This window comes from Ictidomys tridecemlineatus, chromosome 4 (genome assembly GCF_052094955.1).
Source record: "Ictidomys tridecemlineatus isolate mIctTri1 chromosome 4, mIctTri1.hap1, whole genome shotgun sequence".
Lineage (NCBI taxonomy): Eukaryota > Metazoa > Chordata > Mammalia > Rodentia > Sciuridae > Ictidomys > Ictidomys tridecemlineatus.
In genome coordinates, this window is record NC_135480.1 from 64,954,491 (window position 1) to 64,974,924 (window position 20,434).

The following is a 20,434-nucleotide window of genomic DNA, read 5'->3' on the forward strand; positions in this document are numbered from 1 at the left end:
CCCATAACCTGGCCTACCTGGAATTTCTAGAGCCAGACTTTGAATTTTGAGTTTGAGTCTCGGTTAACCTCTTCCTCTGTGGTCCTGGGCAAGTGACCTAACTTCTCTGTGCCTTGGTTTCCTCATCTATAAAAGGAGATGCTAGCAATACTGGTCTTGCAGGGTTGCTTTGGGCAGTGCCTGGCTCGCAGTGTGTGCATGGTCCTTGAGAGCTATTTCTATGATGGTTGTTTTACAGGTGCCCCAACATGGTCTCTGAATTCCAAGTGCCACCAAACTCACTTGGTTTCTGCAGGTTACAGCTGAGGACTCTAAGCCTGTCCAGGCAGGAGGAACAGGCCCAGGCCTCAGGTGCTCCCTGCCAGGCTGTCTGATGGCCCCAGGTCTCAGCTTTCGCGCAGTCAGGGCAATGGAACCCTGGAAGCCTGACTGGGAGCCGGGTCTTTGCTGGAGAGGTGCCTGGGTCCAGAGCCCTGTGCTGGGGTGGTCATGCCTGCCCCACAGATCTGCCCAGCAGCATTGGGCATCAGTGGAGAGAACCCTGGTGGGAGCCCAGCACACCTGGTATTGTCACTTTCCTCATGACCTTGGTGGCACTGCCCCCTCCTGGGCTCAGCCTCCTCCATGGAATGGGGCAGTCATGTCTGCCACAGGCTGGGAGCATCTGAAGTGGAGGGCACCTCACAGTCACCTCCCGGCATGCCCTGCAGTGCTGGTCTCCCCCTGGCCTGCCCTAGCTGGGGTCCTCCAGATATTGAAGCTCCTCCTTCCTTGGGGCCCTCAGGCAGATGCTGAGTCATCCCCAGGCTGGGCTGGGAGGCGAGATAGGGAGGCAGCTGAGAGGCCCTGGGGACAGGATGGGGCAGGCTGCCTCCCTTGGTCTCCTGTGACCTGAGATGAAGCACCCAGACCTGCTGTGGGGAAGCCTCCTCGCTGCTTGGCTTTGGGTCACCCTGCGGTTCCAACTGGAATCAGGGGTCGGGTCTCAGGAGCCGCTCATGTCCTCTGGGAGTTGATCCTTTCCTCCGTCCTGTGATACTGGTTTCTCTGGAAACCAGAGGAGTCTCAAGCACCTTATGAGAGCTGAAGGGCCCTTTGTCCCACTTTCACCTGCCCAAATCTCCGCCACTAAGATCTGTGGGGGCCTTAAACAGCCCTACAGGAATAACAGTCTGTCTCCTTTGCACAGGTGAGGAAATGGAGGCACAGAGAGATTGAGCTACTGGCCCAAACTTGTACAGTTAATGAATAGGGAGCAGGAATTGAAAGTTCTATCTTCCTGGTTCTGCTACCATCTACTGGCCACCTGTGGTAGGGCCTCAGAAACTCTGTGGTGATTGATGGATGGAGCTCAGGAGCAAACTTGCAGGTGACCTGCTGTCACCTCCCCCTGCAGTATGATTAGGGCATGTTGTTCAACCATTCATCTGTAAAATGGGCATATATTTCCCCTCTCCGGGCTACAGTGAGGATTGATCATGGTGCTAGCAGGCTGTGTGGCACATAGAAGACCTGAATCAGTGTCTCCCCAATCCCACCCCTTGGGGGACAGTCACTTTCAACTCTGTGGAGTCAAGGTGCTGGTGAGAGAAAAAGAGGGGCCTGGGGTGGCCAGCTGCATATGCAGCGCTGGCCAAGGCCTGGATGGTCAGTAGAAGAGACCCCCTCTTGTGCCCAGCCCCACACTGCCTGGCCCACAAGTGATGCAGGCAGCCCCTGGCTGTAGGTGGGGCTCAGCTCCAGGCAAGGATTGTCTGTCACCCTGCAGAGGACTAACCAGCTGCCCACCTCAGGCCTGGGGTGAGATGTCAGCCACTATGGGAAGCCGGGGAATGAACCCTTTTAGCTTGTGTCTGAGGTCAAAGTCCATGGGTCTCCCACTTCCCAGCCTCAGGGAGCCTTAAAGGAAAACTCTGGGTGAGCTTGGTGGGAGGGTCTGGTGCAGAGGCCCCCTGCCGGCTTTCCTGGGCTTCCAGGAACTAGGAAGGGCTGGGTCCCACAGTTACCAGGTTGTGTGAGTCACTTTCCTGTCCAGTGGCTGCCTGGCCTGGCTTCCTGGCATGTCCTAGGGAGTACACCCCCTGCCATGGCTGCCAGTCCCCATGGGAAGAGCAGCAGGATTTTATGTTCCACTCGGGCATTTTGTGTGGTATGCCTTTAACAAGCCACTGCGCTACTGTGGACCTCCATTCCTGAAATGGAATAGCAACTCCATACTCCTCAGGGGTGTGGGGATCAGATGAGAACAGGAGGGCCATCAGCTTGCCCCACCCATGCCCTCTGTTGCCACGCCCCACCCGCTGTTCACCCCTCCCCACCCTCAGATAGCCACGCCCCTGCCTTCTGCTCACTAGGCCCCGCCCTCTGCTCACTAGGCCACGCCCTCTGCTCATCGCTGTCATTTTGGTGTTGTCTCACCTCCCCCTTCCCACCCCAGGGCACCATGAGGGCTGGCTGGTCAGGGAGGGCCACATGGATGGGAAGAAGGTGGTGGCCCGGGTCCAGCCTCCTGACCACCTTCTACAGCTTGTTCATCATCATGCCATTGGCAGAAGCGCACTCTGGGTCAGAGAAGGAAGAAGGCATCCAACCAGGAACTGGGGAAGGCTGGGTCTGGGGAGTGGTCTGCCAGGTTAGGCCCCCAGTGTGTGGGGACGGGGAACCTCTGTGCTGGCAGCAGGTGGGCATCCTGTGTTCCTGGGGCCCTCACGCTCTCCCTGCCCTCTCTGTAGGACATCTGCGAGGACCCCCGCCTCTTTGTGGATGGCATCAGCTCCCACGATCTGCACCAGGGACAGGTGGGCAACTGCTGGTTTGTGGCAGCCTGCTCTTCACTCGCCTCCCGTGAATCGCTGTGGCAGAAGGTGAGGCCTGGGGACGGGGCTGCTGGGGCATTGAGGCAGCCTGTGGCCCTCACTGCCAGGCAGGTGTAGCCCTGATGTGGCTGGAGACTTCCTGAAAGCCTGCTCCAGGGCCAGGTGGGCGGCCTTGGCCCCTCAGCACTGGTCAGGCATCAGATTTGCCTTCCCTCCACCATCAGCTGAAGATCCAGAGGCAGGTGCTGGTAGCATCTGTGTAACTTTAGGGGGATCCTGATGTGTCCCCTCCACACTGTTGGGTGCCTAGTGTCTCTGGAGCCGAATATATACCTGTGACATATGGAACCTTCCTGCATGATTTTCAGTGTGGAGTCAGCTGTGACGGGGCTCAGGGCAACTCTGCCAGTAACCTGCTTTGTGACTTGGGCTGTTGCTATCCTTCTCTGGGCCTTGCTGTTCCCAGTTGTTCAGCATGAGTGGTCTGGACAATCTCCAGCTTCTTGACTGGTTCTACACTGCTGATGTTCTTGTCCAGTCCGGGAGGGCCACAAGGGTGGGGGGGGAGGTGGTGGCCCAGGTCCAGCATCCTGATCACCTTCTACAGCTTGTTCATCATCATGCCATCCAAAGGTTTGGGGTTGGAACAAATGGACTCTGGTCTTGCCATCTGGTTCTTTTATGGCAGCACTTAGCATTGGGACCCTCAAATCCAATGCTTCCTTTTGGGGAAAACAGGGAGGCTGGAGTGGAGGCCGAACTTGGTAAATTAAGGCAGGGATTGTAGAGGAGACCTGGGCTGAGCACAGGATTAAGTTCCAGTGGTTGTCTCTTTCCCTTCTCTGCTCTGCCTGCTCTTCCTAGGAAGGAGTGGGTGGTGGGCTGTCAGAGCCTGGGGCATTGAGTCGCTCAGGCCCAGCCTTAACCAGTCGGAAGCTTTGTAGCTGACCTCAGGTTATTCCTCTGCAGAATCAGAGTAGTGGCCTTGCCAGAAGGTGGACTGACATGCTGTCCTTACCGTGCTTGGTGCGACGTGACGCTCAGTGGACGCAGCGTTAGGAACATTCCTGGATCGGATCGTTGGGTGTTCCTATGCAAGCAGGGTGCAAGGAGCACAGTGTGTTTTTCTTCATCCTCTGAGGCATCCATCAGCCATCAGAGGGAGCTATGCCCTTGGCCGAGGCTGGGACTCAGGCCCCTTTTCTCAGGTCTTCTGAACAAGGTGTGGCCTCTCACAGCCACCCAGTGGGCATCCCTGAGGCCTGGCCTCTGAGGCTCCTGCAGTGGTCAGGGCAGCTGGCTTTAGGGCTCGCAGGGCCTCAGCAAAGGCCACGGCCACAGCTTATAGATTTGGGTATTCAGGGGCATCCAGGCTGGGAGAAAGCTGTGGGGCCTGGCCCGATTCTCTAGGTGGAAGTCTGGTCTCCTCTCTGCAGCCTCCAGCCCGCTTCTTTGAGTCCAGAACCAGGCCCCCTGCCTCTGAGCCCCAGCACCCCCAGGCGAGGATTCATGTGGGGCTGGAGGTGGCACAAGGGAATCCTACGGGGCTGCCCCCCACTCCCACCCGCCCTATAATTGCCTGTTTATCTGCTGTCTCCCCCCTTGAGGTGAGCTCCCCACAGACAGAGCCGGTCCAACTTATATCTTCCCTTGGAGCCTCACAGGGGCCAGCATAGAGGAGCCTCTGGAGAGTTTTGGGAATGGAAGTCCACCCCGAATTGTTCCACCCAGCTTTTGACAGGCAGCTCCACCGCCAGCCTTTCTGACAGTACCTCCAGGTCTAGGAGTGGGCTGGTGCCGAACAAGATGGGAGGAGCTCAGCGCTGTGTGCCCTGCCCCAGGCCTGGCCCTTGGTCCCTGTGGCAGCTCCCCATCTTTACTACTGGGGGAAGAGGCTGAGACTCACAGGAGGAGGCCTGGTCTTGATGCTGTGCCGCCTTGGGCAGGCCTGCTCTTATCTCTAGACTGAAGTTTCCTCCTTTGAGGGGTTGGGACACCGGCCTGGGTGGTCTTCCAGGCTGCAGAGCCAGGAAGCTGGTCTCCCGTAGCTCAGGTCCCCAGCCTGAGCTAATTGCACTCTGCCTCCAGGTACTGCTGTGGCGATAGCCCCTGGGTCCTGGGATGAGGCTCCAGGGAGCTCATTACTGTGCCTCACGCTCCCTGACGGGGCCCTGTTTGTTGTCACCCCTCATTTTCTGGGCCTGTTGCCCTGCAGGGCCTCCCTGCCTCACCCTGTTTTCTCCCTGGAAGGGCAGTGGAGGGGACAGGGGTGGCGTTTAGCCTAAGTTGCACCTCTGCCCCCCCCATCCAACTGCACACTCCAAGAGGCTGGGCCTCAGAAGCAGGAGCATGGTACCTGACACGCGCCCTCCTCCAGGAAGTCACCCTTCACTCTTAGTTCTTAAAGTAGCCTGGGACCAACAGGCTCAGGATTCGCCATCATGGGAGGAGGACCAGCCCTTGGCTCCCAGCACTCTGCACAGTTAGCTCCCGCCCTCGCCTCTTCCAGACACCCCTGAACAGTGGGCTCCCCTTCCTATAGGCTCCCTGGTGGGGCATCCTGGCCTCCGCATCTCACTGCGTGTTCCCTGCAAGCAGGGAGGCGGTGGACTTCAGGTGGCCAGGTTTTGTGAATCTGAAATCAGGAAGTGGCAGTTGACAGCACTTGCCAGGAGACCATGCCTAGGCTAGACCCAAGGTCATCTGTGAGCTCCCCTCCCTGGGAGCCTGGTGCAGCCAGAGCAGAGGCCAGGCCTGCTGCCTGAGCCATCGTGTCCCTGGCCGTGGGCTGGCCTAGGCCCTGGAGGAGCCAGCCAGTCCCCTGACTGCAAGAAAGCATGGAAGTTGGGAGTTGCAGTACTGGGGCAGGTTTGGGAAAGGCAGAGGAGGCCGGTGCAGACAGTCTTGGTTCCATTTTGTGTTTCCCGCTTCATCCTGGCCCTTTAATATCAGCAGTTCCTGTTCTCAGTTATTCAGCAGTTTGCTCAGTGCACGTTCACGGGCACCAACTGCACCCCAAGTGCCACAGAAGGTCCTGGAACAGAAGGTGTGGAAAAAGTTCCCAAACCACAAAGTCAAGTGACTTTCGTTACCCAGTAGCCTCCAGTGTTAAGGATTTTCAGTTGTTGATGTTGTTGTTTCTTCCATTTCGGTTAAGAAGTTTTATTTTAATTGTGCAAGTTTGGAGCCTGCGTTTCTCCCCTGAATTTGTTCCTGCGTCCAGCCGTGGGTGGGTCCTCCCCAATGTCTGGCAGCTGAGTCAAGGATATCAGCGCATCCAGAACCGCCTGCAGCCTCCTGCTCCTTCCTGCCACTCCTCCGGAGCCTCTGCACCCTCTGTTTCCTCCTCCCCTCCTCCCTGCACTGTCCGCCCCTCCTGTGGCCCCCATTGCCCCCTCCCTCCTGCCCGGTCTGTGAGGCCCAGCCTTAGCCTCCTCCTGGTTACACATCTCCACCCAGCCAGAGATGAGGCGCTCTCCTGTGCTCCTGGATCCTCATCCAGCTGTCTGCACTGTCACCTGGGTTCAAAGGGTGTGGCACCTCCAGGATCCTAGCCTTTTATACCCCAAGAACTGCTGTGTTCTGGGGATCACTGTGCCCCTGTGGCTCGTGTCCCCACTCTGCCCCTTACTCCCCACTGCCCTGGTCTTAGTTCTGGGTTCCATCTCCAATAGCCTTCACCTTCAGCCACCTCCGTCACTCCACAACCACAGCCTGGGACAGCTCTAGGTGGTCTGCAGTCAAGGCTGGGTCTCTCTGGCCTCAGCTTCCTGCTCCAGCACATTGCTGACCTGACCTCATTCGGGCCTCAGCCAGTGCCCTGAGCTCTCCCACCTGCCTGCATCCTCTTGTCCTTGGCCCCAGGGTCCCTCCAACAGCTATTCTCTTATCAGTGTCACTTACTCATTCAACAAGCACTTCTGTGGGCCTCCTCTGTGCTTCCCTTGTTCTGGGTGCTGGCCTAGGGTCCTGAGCAAGATGGGCTCCGTCCCTGCCCTCTCAGGGTTGGTGGTCTAGCAGGGGACACCACAGGCAGAAACGAAGCCAACATACAAGTGAAAAGCAAAATGTAGACCAGGAAGGGTAGAAACTGTTCCTTCCCAAGGAGGAAGGAGAAGCTGCCTGGTGTCAGTTCATCAGCCAAGTTGTTCCCCCCCTCGCCCCTCCAGCTATAAGGTCAAAGGTTCTGATCAGGCACTGAACTCCCACTCTACAGAACCAGGTACCGTCTGCTTTGGTACCCCCATGCCATTCATGTAGCTCAAGATATCACTGATTAACGTGGCTTTCATCCAGCAACTGACTCTGCTTGTGGTCCATGAGATCTTTCAGATTTTTTTCTGTTGTTCCTCTTTCCTCTTTCCTTTGCATATCATGGTGGTAGCCCACCCCTCTGCCCCATCCCCACCTCAACTATGCTCACATACCCCAGTTCTTTCATGTGTCCTGTTTGTGTGTGGGTGTGTGTGTGGGTGTGTATTCTAAACTCAAACCCAAGGCCTTCCTCCACCACTAAGCCGCATCCTGCCTTTTTTTTTTTTTTTTTTTAGTTGTAGATGGACACAATATTTTATCTTATTTATTTTATCCGGTACTGAGGATCACACATGCGAGGCAGCTTTCTACCACTGAGCCACCACTTTAGCCCCCTTGCCCACTTTTGATAACAGAGCTTCTGCTTCCTGTTGGATGCTAGAGATATAGATGTTTGCGATTCTTCCTTGCCCTCAAGTCTCCTGGGGTAACGGGGAATACGTGATAGGACTTGGTAGAAGAGAACTGTGGTCATGTGGTTGCCATGGCACAGGGTGGAGGAAGGGCCAGGTCAGAATCAGCTGGTCAGTGATTCTCAAAGCTTGGTTCCTGGGCCAGCAGCCTGGGAGGTGGTTGGGAATGCAAATCCACATCCAACATGGATTAAATCAAAATTTCTGGGAGTGGAGGCTGACAGTCTGTTTCCAAGTCCTACAAGTGATTCTGATGCACACTGGAATTTGAGAACCAGGCATCTGGGTGGGACATGATGGTGGCAGGGTGGGGGTCCTGGCAGCGGGAATGTAGAGGAAGACTCCCTGACATTTAGGAAATAGAATGTACCAGCCTTGGTGGTTGGATGTGGGTGAGTGAAGGGGAGGGGAGCTGGGATGTTGGCTTGAGTGACTCCAGGTCTCCATTGGGTACACCTGTCTGGTCCTATTCTTGCCCCCCATAGGGGTCTTCCAGCCTCTCCTCCGAGCCTCCAGCCAGTGCTCCCTCCTCCCCGCATTGCCGTGCAGAGAACTCCCTTATTCACAAACAAGCAGCTCCCAGCCCATCCGTGTAGTCAAGGTGGTTTCCACAGCAGTTGACATCAGCGTCCTTGTCCCCGGGGATCCCAGCACCATCCTGCCTGCCTGCCTGCCTGCCTGAAGCACCTGTATTATCACGTCCAGGAGTGGAGAGGAGGCAGGTGGACTCCCACTTCTCACCACACCCTATTTTGGAACTGGGTGGGGTCAGAAAGGGCCAGTGACCTGAGCGGAGGAGAGGAGAGGAGGGAGGGCATAAGGGGAGGCGGAGCCTCTAGGTGGCCTCTTCTCTCTGCACTGAGGCCCCAGCCCATTTGGCTCTTTGACATTGGCGGGAGCAGCAGGAGCAGCAGCAGCAGCAGCACTTGGGCCATGGCGGAGGACGGGCCGCAGAAACAGCAGCTGGACATGCCGCTGGTCCTGGACAAGGACCTGACCAAGCAGATGCGGCTGCGCGTGGAGAGCCTGAAGCAGCGTGGGGAGAAGCGCCAGGACGGCGAGAAGCTGCTGCGGCCGGCGGAGTCCGTGTACCGCCTCGACTTCATCCAGCAGCAGAGGCTGCAGTTCGAGCGCTGGAACGTGGCGCTGGACAAGCCCGGCAAGGTCACCATCACCGGCACCTCGCAGAACTGGACGCCCGACCTCACCAACCTCATGACGCGCCAGCTGCTGGACCCCGCTGCCATCTTCTGGCGCAAGGAGGACTCGGACGCCATGGATTGTAACGAGGCCGATGCCCTGGAGTTCGGGGAGCGCCTGTCGGATTTGGCCAAGATCCGCAAGGTCATGTACTTCCTCATCACCTTTGGTGAAGGGCTGGAGCCTGCTGACCTCAAGGCCTCCGTGGTGTTCAGCCAGCTCTGAAGGGGCCGCCCTCTGCCCCATCTGCCCCCACCCTCTTCCTGCCTGGACCTCCCTTCCCCACCTGTGTTTTGGGGGGACATTCTTCTAGCTGCTCAGCCTGGATTCTGCGTGGCCAGAGGCCCCCTGAATCCATGTCCTCCCCTCCTCCTCTCCTTTTCCCTGGTGTCAGAGCTCTGGCTCCCAGAAAGATCCCACGGCTCTGTAGTCTAGAAGCTTCCCTGACCACCGATGCCACCCCCTGTAGATGATAGAGACCTGGTAGGGGCCCATGTGGCAGATGGAGAAGCTATAGGCACCTGCCTTCTCTGCTTCATTGAGAGGGAGTGAGACAGTCAAAGACCAAGAGAGACAGAGATTCAAACAACCAGCCATCTGGCTTCCTCCAGAGACGGGGAGATGGAGATGACAGGAGCAACCTCCTCAGGGAATCCAGGAAGAAGGCTTCTGCTCTCCGCTGGACGCGGCACCCTCGGCCACCCTTGTCAGGAGGTGAACACCCAGCCTGAGGACTCGGGAAGGTGCTGCTTCTGCAATGACCCAGTGTGGTCCCAGGATGCCTCAGGACCCTCAGGACATGGGGCAGGGTTGCTGCAGGGCTGATTTGGGTGGTGGGGGTGGCTTGGGGTTTGTCGCCCAGTGCTGGCTGTAGTGGAGAAGTGAAGGGGAGCTATATACAGTCACACAGATCTGTCTACCTGTATGCACACATCCATCAAGACGGCATGCAGGGCTCACACAGTGCACACTAGGGTCTATTCCTGCCCTGTGGACACGTCTAATTTTAGGTTATCCATTGAAAAATTGCTGCTGGTTCAAGGGTGACTTTTGGCAAGGGGTTGACTGACATGACCTGGGTTGAGCCCTGTTGGGGGCTTCCTGAGCTGGGAGTCTTTTGAGATTCATACAGTGAAGTGGGAGCAGTTTAGTAAAGGGTTTCCTTCTGCCTGGGGGAGGCTGGATAGAGGGATCCAGGGTCCTGGAGCTAGAGATGGCATGTCCCCTTGGGGAAGCAGGCCTCGCCAGCTCACTGGACAGAGAGAAGCAGGCATTTCCTTCGATTAGAGCAGCTTTGGCATTTCCTGGGCTGCTTTAGGGGAGGGGTGGGTAAAGCCTAAGGGGGTGGTTACAATGGCTGATAATCTCAAGTGGGCTGCAGGTGACAGCAATGTGATGGAGAACACTGGCCTTGGAGGTCCCTGGGGGCATCCACTCACCATATGGGGAAACTGAGGCACAGTTACTGGCAGATTCAGTTCCATCCCTAGCCTCATTCCGCTTCCCATTGCACAGGCCCAAAGCCCCCATTTTGGAGGGGCCTGACCTGCTGCCTGGATTCAGACACGAGCACCTCCGCAAGTGCCCCCAACACCTTGTCGCAAGGCTGGCTTTGTTTGGCCCTGGCCAGAGACATCCTTTGAAGGTCCATCAGGGCACTTGGCCCTGAGAAGAGATGTACTGAGACCTAGAGGGTCAGAACCATCCCCAGTGGTGGGGCTGGTGGGGGCAGGCCCCCTCTCAGAGATGTAGAAGGTGGTATCGGAGTCAGGATTCTGTAGTGAGAGATGGGCTGTGGTGAGCTCTGGGCTGTGGTGAGCTCTGGTCCTGTGAAACTGGCTCTGGGGTCTGTTCTGGGACATGTCTGGAGAAATGCTGGCCTTGCCTATAGCCATTGCTGCCTTATTCTCTGCTAACTGTGGGATGGGAGGAGGTCAGACCCCAGGGCAGTTCCCCCTTTCTGCCTCTTTGCTTGCCCTCTCCTCTCTGGACCCCCCAGACTGCTCTTCCCCACTCTGTCCCATCCTGTCTTCCTGGGAGGTCCTGAGTGCCTCCACTGTGCCCGATGTGCGTGCCCAATAAAAGCCGTGTGTCCTGCCTCGGTGGTGTGCGTCTCACCGTGAGCACCGCTGCCCCTCAGGAGCTCTGCCACCGCTCTCCCAGTCCTGCCCAGTGCCCTCCCATCCCTGGGCAACCCTCCATGAGCCTCTCCCAAAGTGTCTACCCCCCCTCCCACCAGCAGTCAGGGATGAGCCCAGAGCAGTCAGGTGACCGGCCAGGCCTCCCTCAGGCCTGGGTTTACTGGGCCTCCTGGCACCCCTGCAGCAGCTTAGCCAGCCTGTGTGGGGTGGAGGGAGCCATGCTGAGGCCATGCTGTCTCCAGTCTTCCTCCCCACAGGGCGCTGGGCAGGGGTGGATGGAGCACTGGATGGCCAGGGTGTGGGACAGGATTGGTCCTCTCTGCTACCTGCTGGATGGCCTCAGAGTTACCGGCCCTGGATCTTCTGTCAGTCCCTGACCCTGTCCTGGCCCCAGGCTTTCCAGAGGGAACAGCCTGGCTTTTTCTGTGAGTTCCCTCTCTGCCCTACTCTTTTGAGATTGTTAGACTAGTGACCAGATATGACTGATATTGGTACCAGTGCAGCTGCAGGGCCACATCGCCTTGGTGTCCCGTTGGTCCTTCTTCACAGCTCTGTCCTTACCTCCTCTGTCCTTACCTCTTGCTCATTTTGAACAGAGACAACTGAGACTCAGAGGAGGAGGCTTCCTGTCCAGATCATAGAGGGATTGGAGGGGCTGGACCAGGGTCAGGAGTACAAGGTGGAGCACCAGGCCATGGCCCTGTGGACCTTTGACCCCATTGAAACTGTTATCTGCAATGGACTGGGAAAATGTGTCCCTCTGCCCCTTTCCTGAGATGGGGGTCAGAGGCTGCATTGTGGTTTTGCTTGGGAATGACCCTGCTTCAAAATGCTCCCCAAGCTGGTCTTGTAGCTCCTTTTCTCCTCCACCTCAGGGCCTCCCCATTCCCTGCCTCCACACATCCCCCTGATAGCATTCGAAGAATCCCCCTCCCCCATATTCCAGGAGTCTCTGCCCTCCCAAGCCTGCCTCCTGGCCACTGCTGGAAACACCTCTGAGAGTCAAAAATGTAGCCCTCCCTCCGTGGGAAGAGGTAGCACCTGGCTCTGTTCTCAGGCAGGGGGAAATGAGCCACTCTCCATGGAAATCACAAGAAACCGTAGGGTGGGGAGACCTGACACTTCCTGAGCCTCTTCCCAGAGAGGCAGCATGATAAGTGGTGAGGGCCGCTGCCTGGCTATGCACTGTCCCATTGGGTAACCCTGGGCAGCCTCTCTGAGTGGCTTCCTCCTCTGGTGACTCAGTCTGATGACAAGGTTGAGTGTCAGTCAAGCGCGACAGAATTGGCACCTGGCCACCCTCTCTGGGTTTGCCTTTTTCTGTCCCAGTGACTGTAGAAGCGCGGCCTCACTTCAAATTATTCTGAGGAGGGTTAGGAGAACCTGACTGCTGAACAGAAGCTCCAGATTCAGAGAGGGGGAAAAACTGCCTGAGGCCATCCAGCAGGTAGCAGAGAGGCAGGCCTGGGATGAGCAGGTCTTGGTTCCAGCTGTCCTGATCTCTGGGCAACAGGACTCTGCCCTCCCAAGGAGACAGGGATGGCACACAGCCTTCCTGGCTCCTCCAGTTAGAGTATCTGAAACTTAAGGAATTTCAGATTCTTGAATCCAGCAGCTGGGAACTGAGGAATCTCAGATGCCCAGCACCAGGAACCTGCTAGGTCTGAGGATTCAAAAAGGCCTGTGGCTCATTTTACCCAACTTGGGTGACACAGGGAGCAGCAGCTCTTCTTGCCACAGCCACTGTGTGGCTCAGAAACGCTGTGAGCTGGGCCTTGGGGTCCCAGGTAGACATCTGGAAAGCTTTCTCCCACGCCCCTACAGCTGCGCATACAGTCACACACACACAGCTCCTGAGCAGTACTGCCCTCCCCGGGCTCCTCCTGTTCTCTGTCCCATGACCTGAGGCTGCTTGAACCTGGTGGGAGGTTCCCAGGACAAAGCCCAGGAGCTGGGGCACCAGGGGGCGCTGTGGTGCCCATCACAGCCCTGAGATTTGGGGTGTGTGCTGCAAGGGGCCACGCCCCCAGGCAGGTGAGGGAGGCTCCAGACCCCACCCAGTCCCTGCCACCAGCCAGGTCAGCCCAAGTTACCCCACAGCCAGTGGTGCTTAGTTTCCCTTTCTCCTCTTGGGAAGGAGGCCACCCGGTGGCTGCAGCTCCCCTCTGCCCTGAGATTTGCAGCCTTGAGTGCCCACGGAGGTACTCCACAGCCAACAGCCCCATCCAGGTGTGCACAGCCCTCCTCAGTATGTGGTGCACCTCCAAGGCCTTCTATTTGAGTTCTGGTGATGGTCCTGGGGGTAAGATAAGTAGATGAGGAAACTGAGGCTCTGAGATGTGGCCCAGTCCAAACTTAAGTCTCTGAGATGAGGTTGTGTGTACAGGATCACCAACTGGTCAAGGGCCTCACCAGTGATCAGAGCTGGGGATTTTCCTTCCAGAAAGACTCCAACCAGCTTTGGAGCTGGGCCAGGCCCTGTGCCGGGTGCGTCGGGGGTCTGAGGAACTTCTCCCAATGGGTGGGGAAAGGGAGCTGTGCTGGGGAGCAGGAGTGGGGGCTAGCACCTGAGGGCCAAGGGAAGGGAGTGCAGGCAGATCACACACACACACATACACACACGCACACGCACACACACACACGCACACAGGGGGGAGATGGCAGGAGGCATCGTGGTGTTTGGTGGTTGTGGAAGATTTCTGAGAAGCCCACAGGAGGGCATGTTGAGGGACAGAGTTGAGAGGATCAGTTGAGCCCACTCACAGGGCTCCTGTTGCCAGGCCAGGCTGTGGTGTCCCTGATGACAGGGAATGTCAAGCCCAGAGACCACAAGAGCACAGAGCTCCAGCAGCCAGCAGCTCATGCCAATCTTACTGCTTCTATGCCCCCTGCCCCCAGGCAGCAGATCATTTCTTCTGTGAATGTTTCTGGATACAGCTCTTGAAAAGAAGCACTCATTTCAAAAATAATAACCACAATACCCATATACAACGGAAACATTTTAAAGTAACTCCTTAATGTAGGTGGAGTATCCCTTATCCAAGACGCTCGGGACCAAAACTGTTTCGGATTTCAGAGTTCTTCTGATTATGGAATATTTGCATATCCTTTATCAGGGAAGCATCTCTTTTCTGAAAAATCCCAGATCCAAAATGCTTCCAAATCCCAAACATCATGTCAGAGCTCAGAAAGTTTCAGTTGTGTTAGTTTTCTGTTACTTTAACAAATACCCAAGAGGAATCAATTTATAATGAGGAAAAGGTTAATTTTGGCTCATGGTTTTAGAGGTTGCAGGTCACTCATGATTGAGCAGATCCATTGCCTGAAGACCTTTAGTGGGGAGGCAGCAGATCATGGTAGGAATGTGTGATGTAGCAAGACAGTCGGCCTCATGGCTGGGATCTGAAAGCCACACAGGAGACCCAGGTCCTACCATCCCAAGGGCACATCCCTCTGTGACCTAAAACTTCCCACATAGTGTCACCTCTGGGAGTTTCTACCACCTCCTGATAGGGCCACACTGGGATACAAGCATTTAACACATAAGCCTTTGGGGGACATTCTAGATCCAAGTTCTAGGAGTAGGGATGCTCAATGTATATCACCAAATGCCCCCAAAGTATTGTAGCTCCCAGTTCAGGCTGCAAACACGTAGACATCTTACACTTTATTTGAATGAGATCAAAACCAAAGTCCATATTGGCAATTGGTTGTTTCTCTTTCATCTTTTTACCTTTCCCTGTGATTTATTTATTGAAGAAACAAAGGTCATCTGGCCTGTGGGGTTCCCAGTCGGGTATTGGTGACTGTCTTCCTGGTGTTGTTTAACATGTGCCCTGTCCCCTGCATTCCTGTACTTAGGACTTAGCTCTAGAAGATGGAGGAAATTGAGGTGCAAATGTTTTGTGGCGTGACTGATCTGCAGGAGATGCCGTGTCCTTCCCTGGGCGGTGGGGGGGGGGCATGAAATGTCTGTTTATCTCTTTTATGGTGTGAGGAGCTGGTGTTGATCATTGCCCAATCCACTAACTCTCCTATGGTTATAGAAGGAGGTGATCCAGTATTGTCACTTACTCCTCATTTCTTAGCTGGAATTCTTTCCCAATTGGAGATTTCCCTTCATCTTCTATTTGGTTCACCTCTGGCACAGTGTGAGCAAAGGCTGGATCAACGCTTGATCTGATTTTTTTAGTTTCAAGAAAATGAGTTAATTCCCTACTCTCCTCCAAGATGACTCATTATTTGTTTTGTGTCATGTGGTCTGATAACTTAAACAGATTTGTTGTACTCCGCTGCAGCTGCTATCCTTATTGATGCTCTGGTGGCCCGTTTGTGGTCAATGGGAACCTCCTCAGGCTGCTTTCTAAATCCTCTGACAGGTTCCAAGAGTCTTGGGTGGCTTCCTTGAATTTGGGCATGATGGCTATGGGGTAGGAAGGTGGAATTGTTTAGTTTCTCCCACTCAGTGTTCTCCTGGCAGCAGAGGGGTGAGCTTGTGGTGGGAAGGCCGGCTGGGGCTCACCCACACCAGGTCCACTGGCTGTGATACAGGAGGGGAAGTCAAGGCCCCCAGGAATTCATGACTCATGATCCCCAGGCCCTGGAGCCTCATTAAGTGCTTCTTGAGCCACAGAGGGCTCAGGGCCAAGCCCTAAGTTTAGCTAGTGATTCTTCCAGGTCCCAGCATACCTCCCTGCACCCGGGAAGGCCTCCTCCTCCCTCCCCACACAGTCCAGAGCATCCGGAGCAAGGCCACTGGAGGGAGGCGGGTGCAGTGGAGAGGTAGGCCAGCCTTGGGTATCTCCGCTCAGAGCTTCCTACTTGTGCCGTAGAGATGATCGCCCCATCCTGCATGTATCTCCCCCATTTTCCAGAGACAGGGCCTTCCCATTTCACCCAGTCTCTGGCACTAAGCCTCTGGGTTCAAGTAAACCTCTAGCCTCAGCCTCCGAGTAGCTGGGGCAGCAGGGAATGCCACATTGCTTAGCTTGGCTCCTTTTTGATATAGCTTTCAGTCTTGAAAGCAAAATGGGGAGACAGAACGAGGGGAGGGGCAGAGGCCTCGGGGGTTTTTACTTTAAAAGGACAGAGTTGCCTGGAAAGAGAGCTGAGGAGCGGGAAAGGCGGCAGTGGTCTTGAGCCTTAGGCCGGGACACTGGGCCAGGCTTCCTGGCTGGGTGTGATCCTGCTTCCCTCGCCTGTGCCCAGGGCAGTCTCTGCAAGAAGCTTCCCGGAGCTCTGCCGCCAGGCTGGCTGTGAGGCCAAGGCAGTTCTGGAAACAGTGACCAGCCTGCCTACCGGGCCCCTAGCAGAGCTCCATTAGTGGCTCCAGTGCTCTCCCGGAGTTAGCATTTTCATTTTCGTGGTCTCAGATGTGCCGCTAGGGAGCATTTCCCTTTGCCAGTCTCCCTGCTGATGGAAGAGGCCTGTAAACAAAGGCATCCTTAATGAGTGCAGGGGTGGGGTGACCGCAGCCTGTGGGCGGGCAGGGCCTCAGCATGTGGGGCTCCTGGCGGGGGTCCAGCTCAGCCTGCAACTCTGGGTGCCCGGATACTTGGGCATAGTTTTCTTCTAGAAGGATCTGCTTAGGATCTGGGTGGGCTCAGCCACACCTGGCTGGCCAGCCCCTCCTCCTGACTTGGAGGGGTGAGAAGTTGCCCTTCCCTGCCCACCTCCTGCTGCCCAGGTTACCTCTATCTGCCCTTATGTGCTTGGGGGACATCCTCTGCTGGCTCTCAGATGCCCGCCTCCAAAGTAGGACCCCTGGTCCCTCCCCGCTGGGACCCTGCATATACCCATGTTAGCTCGGCTTGTGGCCTGTATGCCTGCCTCTCCTACCAGATTGGAGGACTTTTGAGGGCAGGGACCATGTCTGGTTCCTCTGTCCAGCAAGTGCTGGGCACAGAGTAGTCCACACTGATAAAGAACTCATTCTTTATAAATAGACCCATGTTTGAATTCTGGCTTCAAACCAGATCTGTGTGCTTACAAAGAATGCATGTTTTTTCTGGCTATGTGTTCATAGACAAGTTACATGCCCTCTCTGAGCCTCAGTTCTCTGATCTGTCAAGTAGGGATGGATAATCGTAGGCTACCCATATGGTTATTGTGAGAATTAAATTGAGAGACTATGGTGGTCTCAGCACAAGGCCTGGTATTTAAATAATAGATTAATTTCTGAGTCTAAATCAACGTCTGGATTTGCTTCAGTCAACACACAGTATATTCAGGTCACTCTCTGGACCTGGCCCTGGCCAGGTGCTGGGTGTATGCAGTGACCAAGAATAGCATGGCCTTGCCCTCAGAGGACTGCTGTTCCTAGTGTCAGACACTGAATACAAAATCACTCAGGCATTTAATGTATTTAGCTCAGTAACTGTAAGTATCTAAGAGAAAGTGGCACAGCCGTGGGTCTGATGGAGGGGTCCTGACCCTGCCTGGAGTCAGGGAGGGCTTCCTAGAGGAGGAGGATGGAACTGAAGGATGAATGGAGGTCAGGGGGTGAAGAGGCAGAAGAGGAGCAGGTGTGGGGCTCCTGCCCAGAGACTGGAGCACACAGGGCTGGGGCAGCGGTGGGAGCAGAGAAACGAGGCTGAAGGGACAGGGGGCAGAGTCCATTCAGGAAGTGACACGATCAGGTCAGGGGTGCCAGTGTGTGTGTAGGGGGGGAGGCAGGTGTGGATGCTGGTACAGTGTCCTCAGGACCAGGTGATGGGGCTTGGGGCAGGGTGGGATGGGAGGAGGTGTTGCCTGAACAGATGGCCCTGATGGAGACCTGCAGAGTCAAGAGGCCAGTGTGGCTGCCAGATTCTGCTCAGGCTGGAGCAGATGTGACGGGAGACGGAGGAGGCAGGCGGGAGGGAGGGGGAGCCCATCGGAGCCGCGTGGCCGAGCTGGAGGAGCCCGAGGGAGCCCCAGCCCCGGAGCCTAGAGGAGCAGGGGCTGTGCGGGGGGGGGGGGGGTCTTACCGAGTCCCACCGGGTTCGTGGCGCTGACGGGCGCAGCGCAGGACTCCTCGCCATCCTGGGAGGCACACACCCCGTTCCCCTGGAGCTGGGTGTCCCCTCAGTGCGTCCCTTCGTGTCTCCACCCAGGTCATCCCAGACTGGAAGGAGCAGGAGTGGGACCCTGAGAAGCCCGACGCCTACGCCGGCATCTTCCACTTCCACTTCTGGCGCTTTGGGGAGTGGGTGGACGTGGTCATTGATGACCGGCTGCCCACAGTCAACAACCAGCTCATCTACTGCCACTCCAACTCCCGCAATGAGTTCTGGTGCGCTCTGGTGGAGAAGGCCTATGCCAAGTAGGTGCCAGAAGAGAGCAGGCTTGGGTGGCCGACTCCCATGGGTGGGCACACAGCGTGCTCAGAGCTCAGAGCCCTGGGCATGGCCAGCTAGAGCTGTGCTGCGTAGGGTAGAAGCCTGGACCCCAGGAGGGGAGGCATGGCTACCTGGGGGGGGGGGAGCCTAGAGCCCAGGCAGGTGTTCTGCGTTTGTTGGGGTCAGGGCCAATGCTCATGCTCATAGCAGTGGGTTTCTCAAAGGTGATGTGGTGGGACCTTCCCTAGGCGCCTCTGCTGGGAATGTGGTAACGGAGATCCAGCCTGAGTGTGGAGGTTGGGCAGATGCCCTGCTCAGAGGCCTCCCCCTGTCCATTCACCATGTCTCTACCTGACTGTCCATCTATACTATTTTTGCTGACCCCTCTTCCTTCTCTGTGCCAGAATCTGTGTCACCAGGACAGGGCCTCACACAGAATGTGCATGAACAAAAGTTTGCTGAGCTGTAGAGGGCTTTGGAGCAGAGTGACCTGTCCAGGCCTTTGCAGCACTGGGGTGGGCCTGGACAGGAGTGTCCGGGCCAGAGACCAGGCAAGCCAGATTGGTGGGAGCCGGTCCCTGGTTCCTCCTCCCAGACCCATGTGTTAGTCTCCTAACAGAAGAGGGGAAGAGAAGGAGAGTCCAAGGAAAGGAAGAAGGGAGGAAAAGGAAAAAACTAACAGTAAAAACAAATCCAAGAGAACAACCCTGGCAGGTTCCATTTTTAATCTTAAGAAAGCAAAGCCTGCCCCCTGGTGGCCACTGAGTCTCCACCATGGGTGCTGCCCTTCTGGAGAGAAGGCTCTGGTTTTACTCTTGGGGTTTTTTGTTTTGTTTTTAATATTTTTTTTTAATTGTAGATGGACACGATACCTTTATTTAATTTTTTTATTTTTATGTGGTGCTGAGGATCGAACCTAGTGCTTCACACATGTGAGGCGAGCGCTCTACCACTGAGCCACAACCCCAGCCAGTCCTTGCTCTTGGGTTTTGGGTTTTTTAAAAATTTTGTGTTTATCATTGTTTCCTTCCTCCATTTCTCCCTCCCTCTTTCCGTCACTCCCTCCCTCCCTCTGCCCCTTCCCTTCTTGACAGAGTCTTGCCATGTTGCCCAGGTTGATCTCAAACTCCGGCGCTTAAGCAATCCTCCTGCTTTGGCCTCCCAAGTGGATGAGGCTGCTGGGGTGTCACCATGCCTGGCTTGCTTTTATTTTTTTAATAAGCAGTTTTATAGCAAAATAAACCCAACACAACATTTCTCATTCTCATCGTGTGTACGCCCACAGTTCAGTGGCATGCAACGAACTCACCACTGTCTACACCAGAAACTTTTTATTATCCCTAATGAAAACTCTTACACATCGAACAGTAGCTTCCTCCTTCTCCTCCCCCAGTCCCAGGGGACCTCTGTTCTGCTTTCTGTCTCTATGAACTTGCCCTATTCTAGGTTCCTGGTGTAAGTGGAGTGCTGTATGAGCCCCTCTGTGTCTGGCATCTTCTACAAAGCACCATGTTTTCAAGGTCCACCCGTGTTATAGCAGATATCAAAGGTTCCTTTCTCTTAACGGCTGAGTGACAGTCTCTACCTGAATACATCACATTTTGTTTCTCCATTTGTCCATTGGACTCCTGGCCTGCTTCCACCTTCGGCTCTTGTGCATAGTGCTGCTGGGAACATGGGTGTGTCCATGTGAATCTCTGCTTTCGCTTCTTTTGAGCACACACCTAGGAGTGAATTACAGGGCAATTATGTTTAACTTTTTGAGAAATGACAGACTGTTTTCCACAGTGGCTGCATACTTTGTGCTTGCTTATTTTTTTACATTTACTTTTTAAAAACACTTTTTTTGTAGTTGTAGATGGACAGCAAGCCTTTATTTTATTTGTTTATTTTTATGGGGTGCTAAGGATGGAACCCAGTGCCTCACACATGCGAGGCAAACACTCTGCTACTGAGCCCCAGCCCCAGCCCCAGCCCACATTTACTTTTTAAATTATAAAATGAAAGATTTGTGGAAAGATCAGCCCCTGCCTTCCCCTTCCCTGTTTTGGTCTGAGTTAACGAAGAGCATCACCATTGTAGCTTGGCCCCTGTCCTACTGTGTCACCATTTACCCTCTTTCCTACTGGGCCTCTCCCTTCCCCTCTTCCCCTCCCCCACCAATGGCAACTCTTTCAACTTTTTTCTTTTTTGGTGATAATTTTTTTAAAATTTTATTTGTTCTTTTTAGT

General features: G+C 55.4%; 2 protein-coding genes across 4 annotated transcripts in view; both read left to right on the plus strand.

Annotated features, from left to right (window-relative positions):
- Positions 1 to 20,434, plus strand: part of Capn5 (calpain 5) — a 55,064-nt gene that overhangs the window by 21,701 nt on the left and 12,929 nt on the right. The window contains exons 3-4 of one of the 3 annotated variants that reach the window (XM_005323228.4): positions 2,733 to 2,864; positions 17,979 to 18,187. In XM_005323228.4, the coding sequence (XP_005323285.2) occupies positions 2,733 to 2,864; positions 17,979 to 18,187 (341 nt within the window). The remainder of the gene's footprint in view (positions 1 to 2,732; positions 2,865 to 17,978; positions 18,188 to 20,434) is intronic. The other 2 variants (XM_078046713.1, XM_021725119.3) reach the window with 2 other exon arrangements.
- On the plus strand, positions 2,873 to 10,084 carry Omp (olfactory marker protein). The gene has a single exon (XM_078046714.1). The coding sequence runs from the start codon at positions 8,477 to 8,479 to the stop codon at positions 8,966 to 8,968; it is 492 nt and encodes a 163-aa protein (XP_077902840.1). The 5' UTR covers positions 2,873 to 8,476; the 3' UTR covers positions 8,969 to 10,084.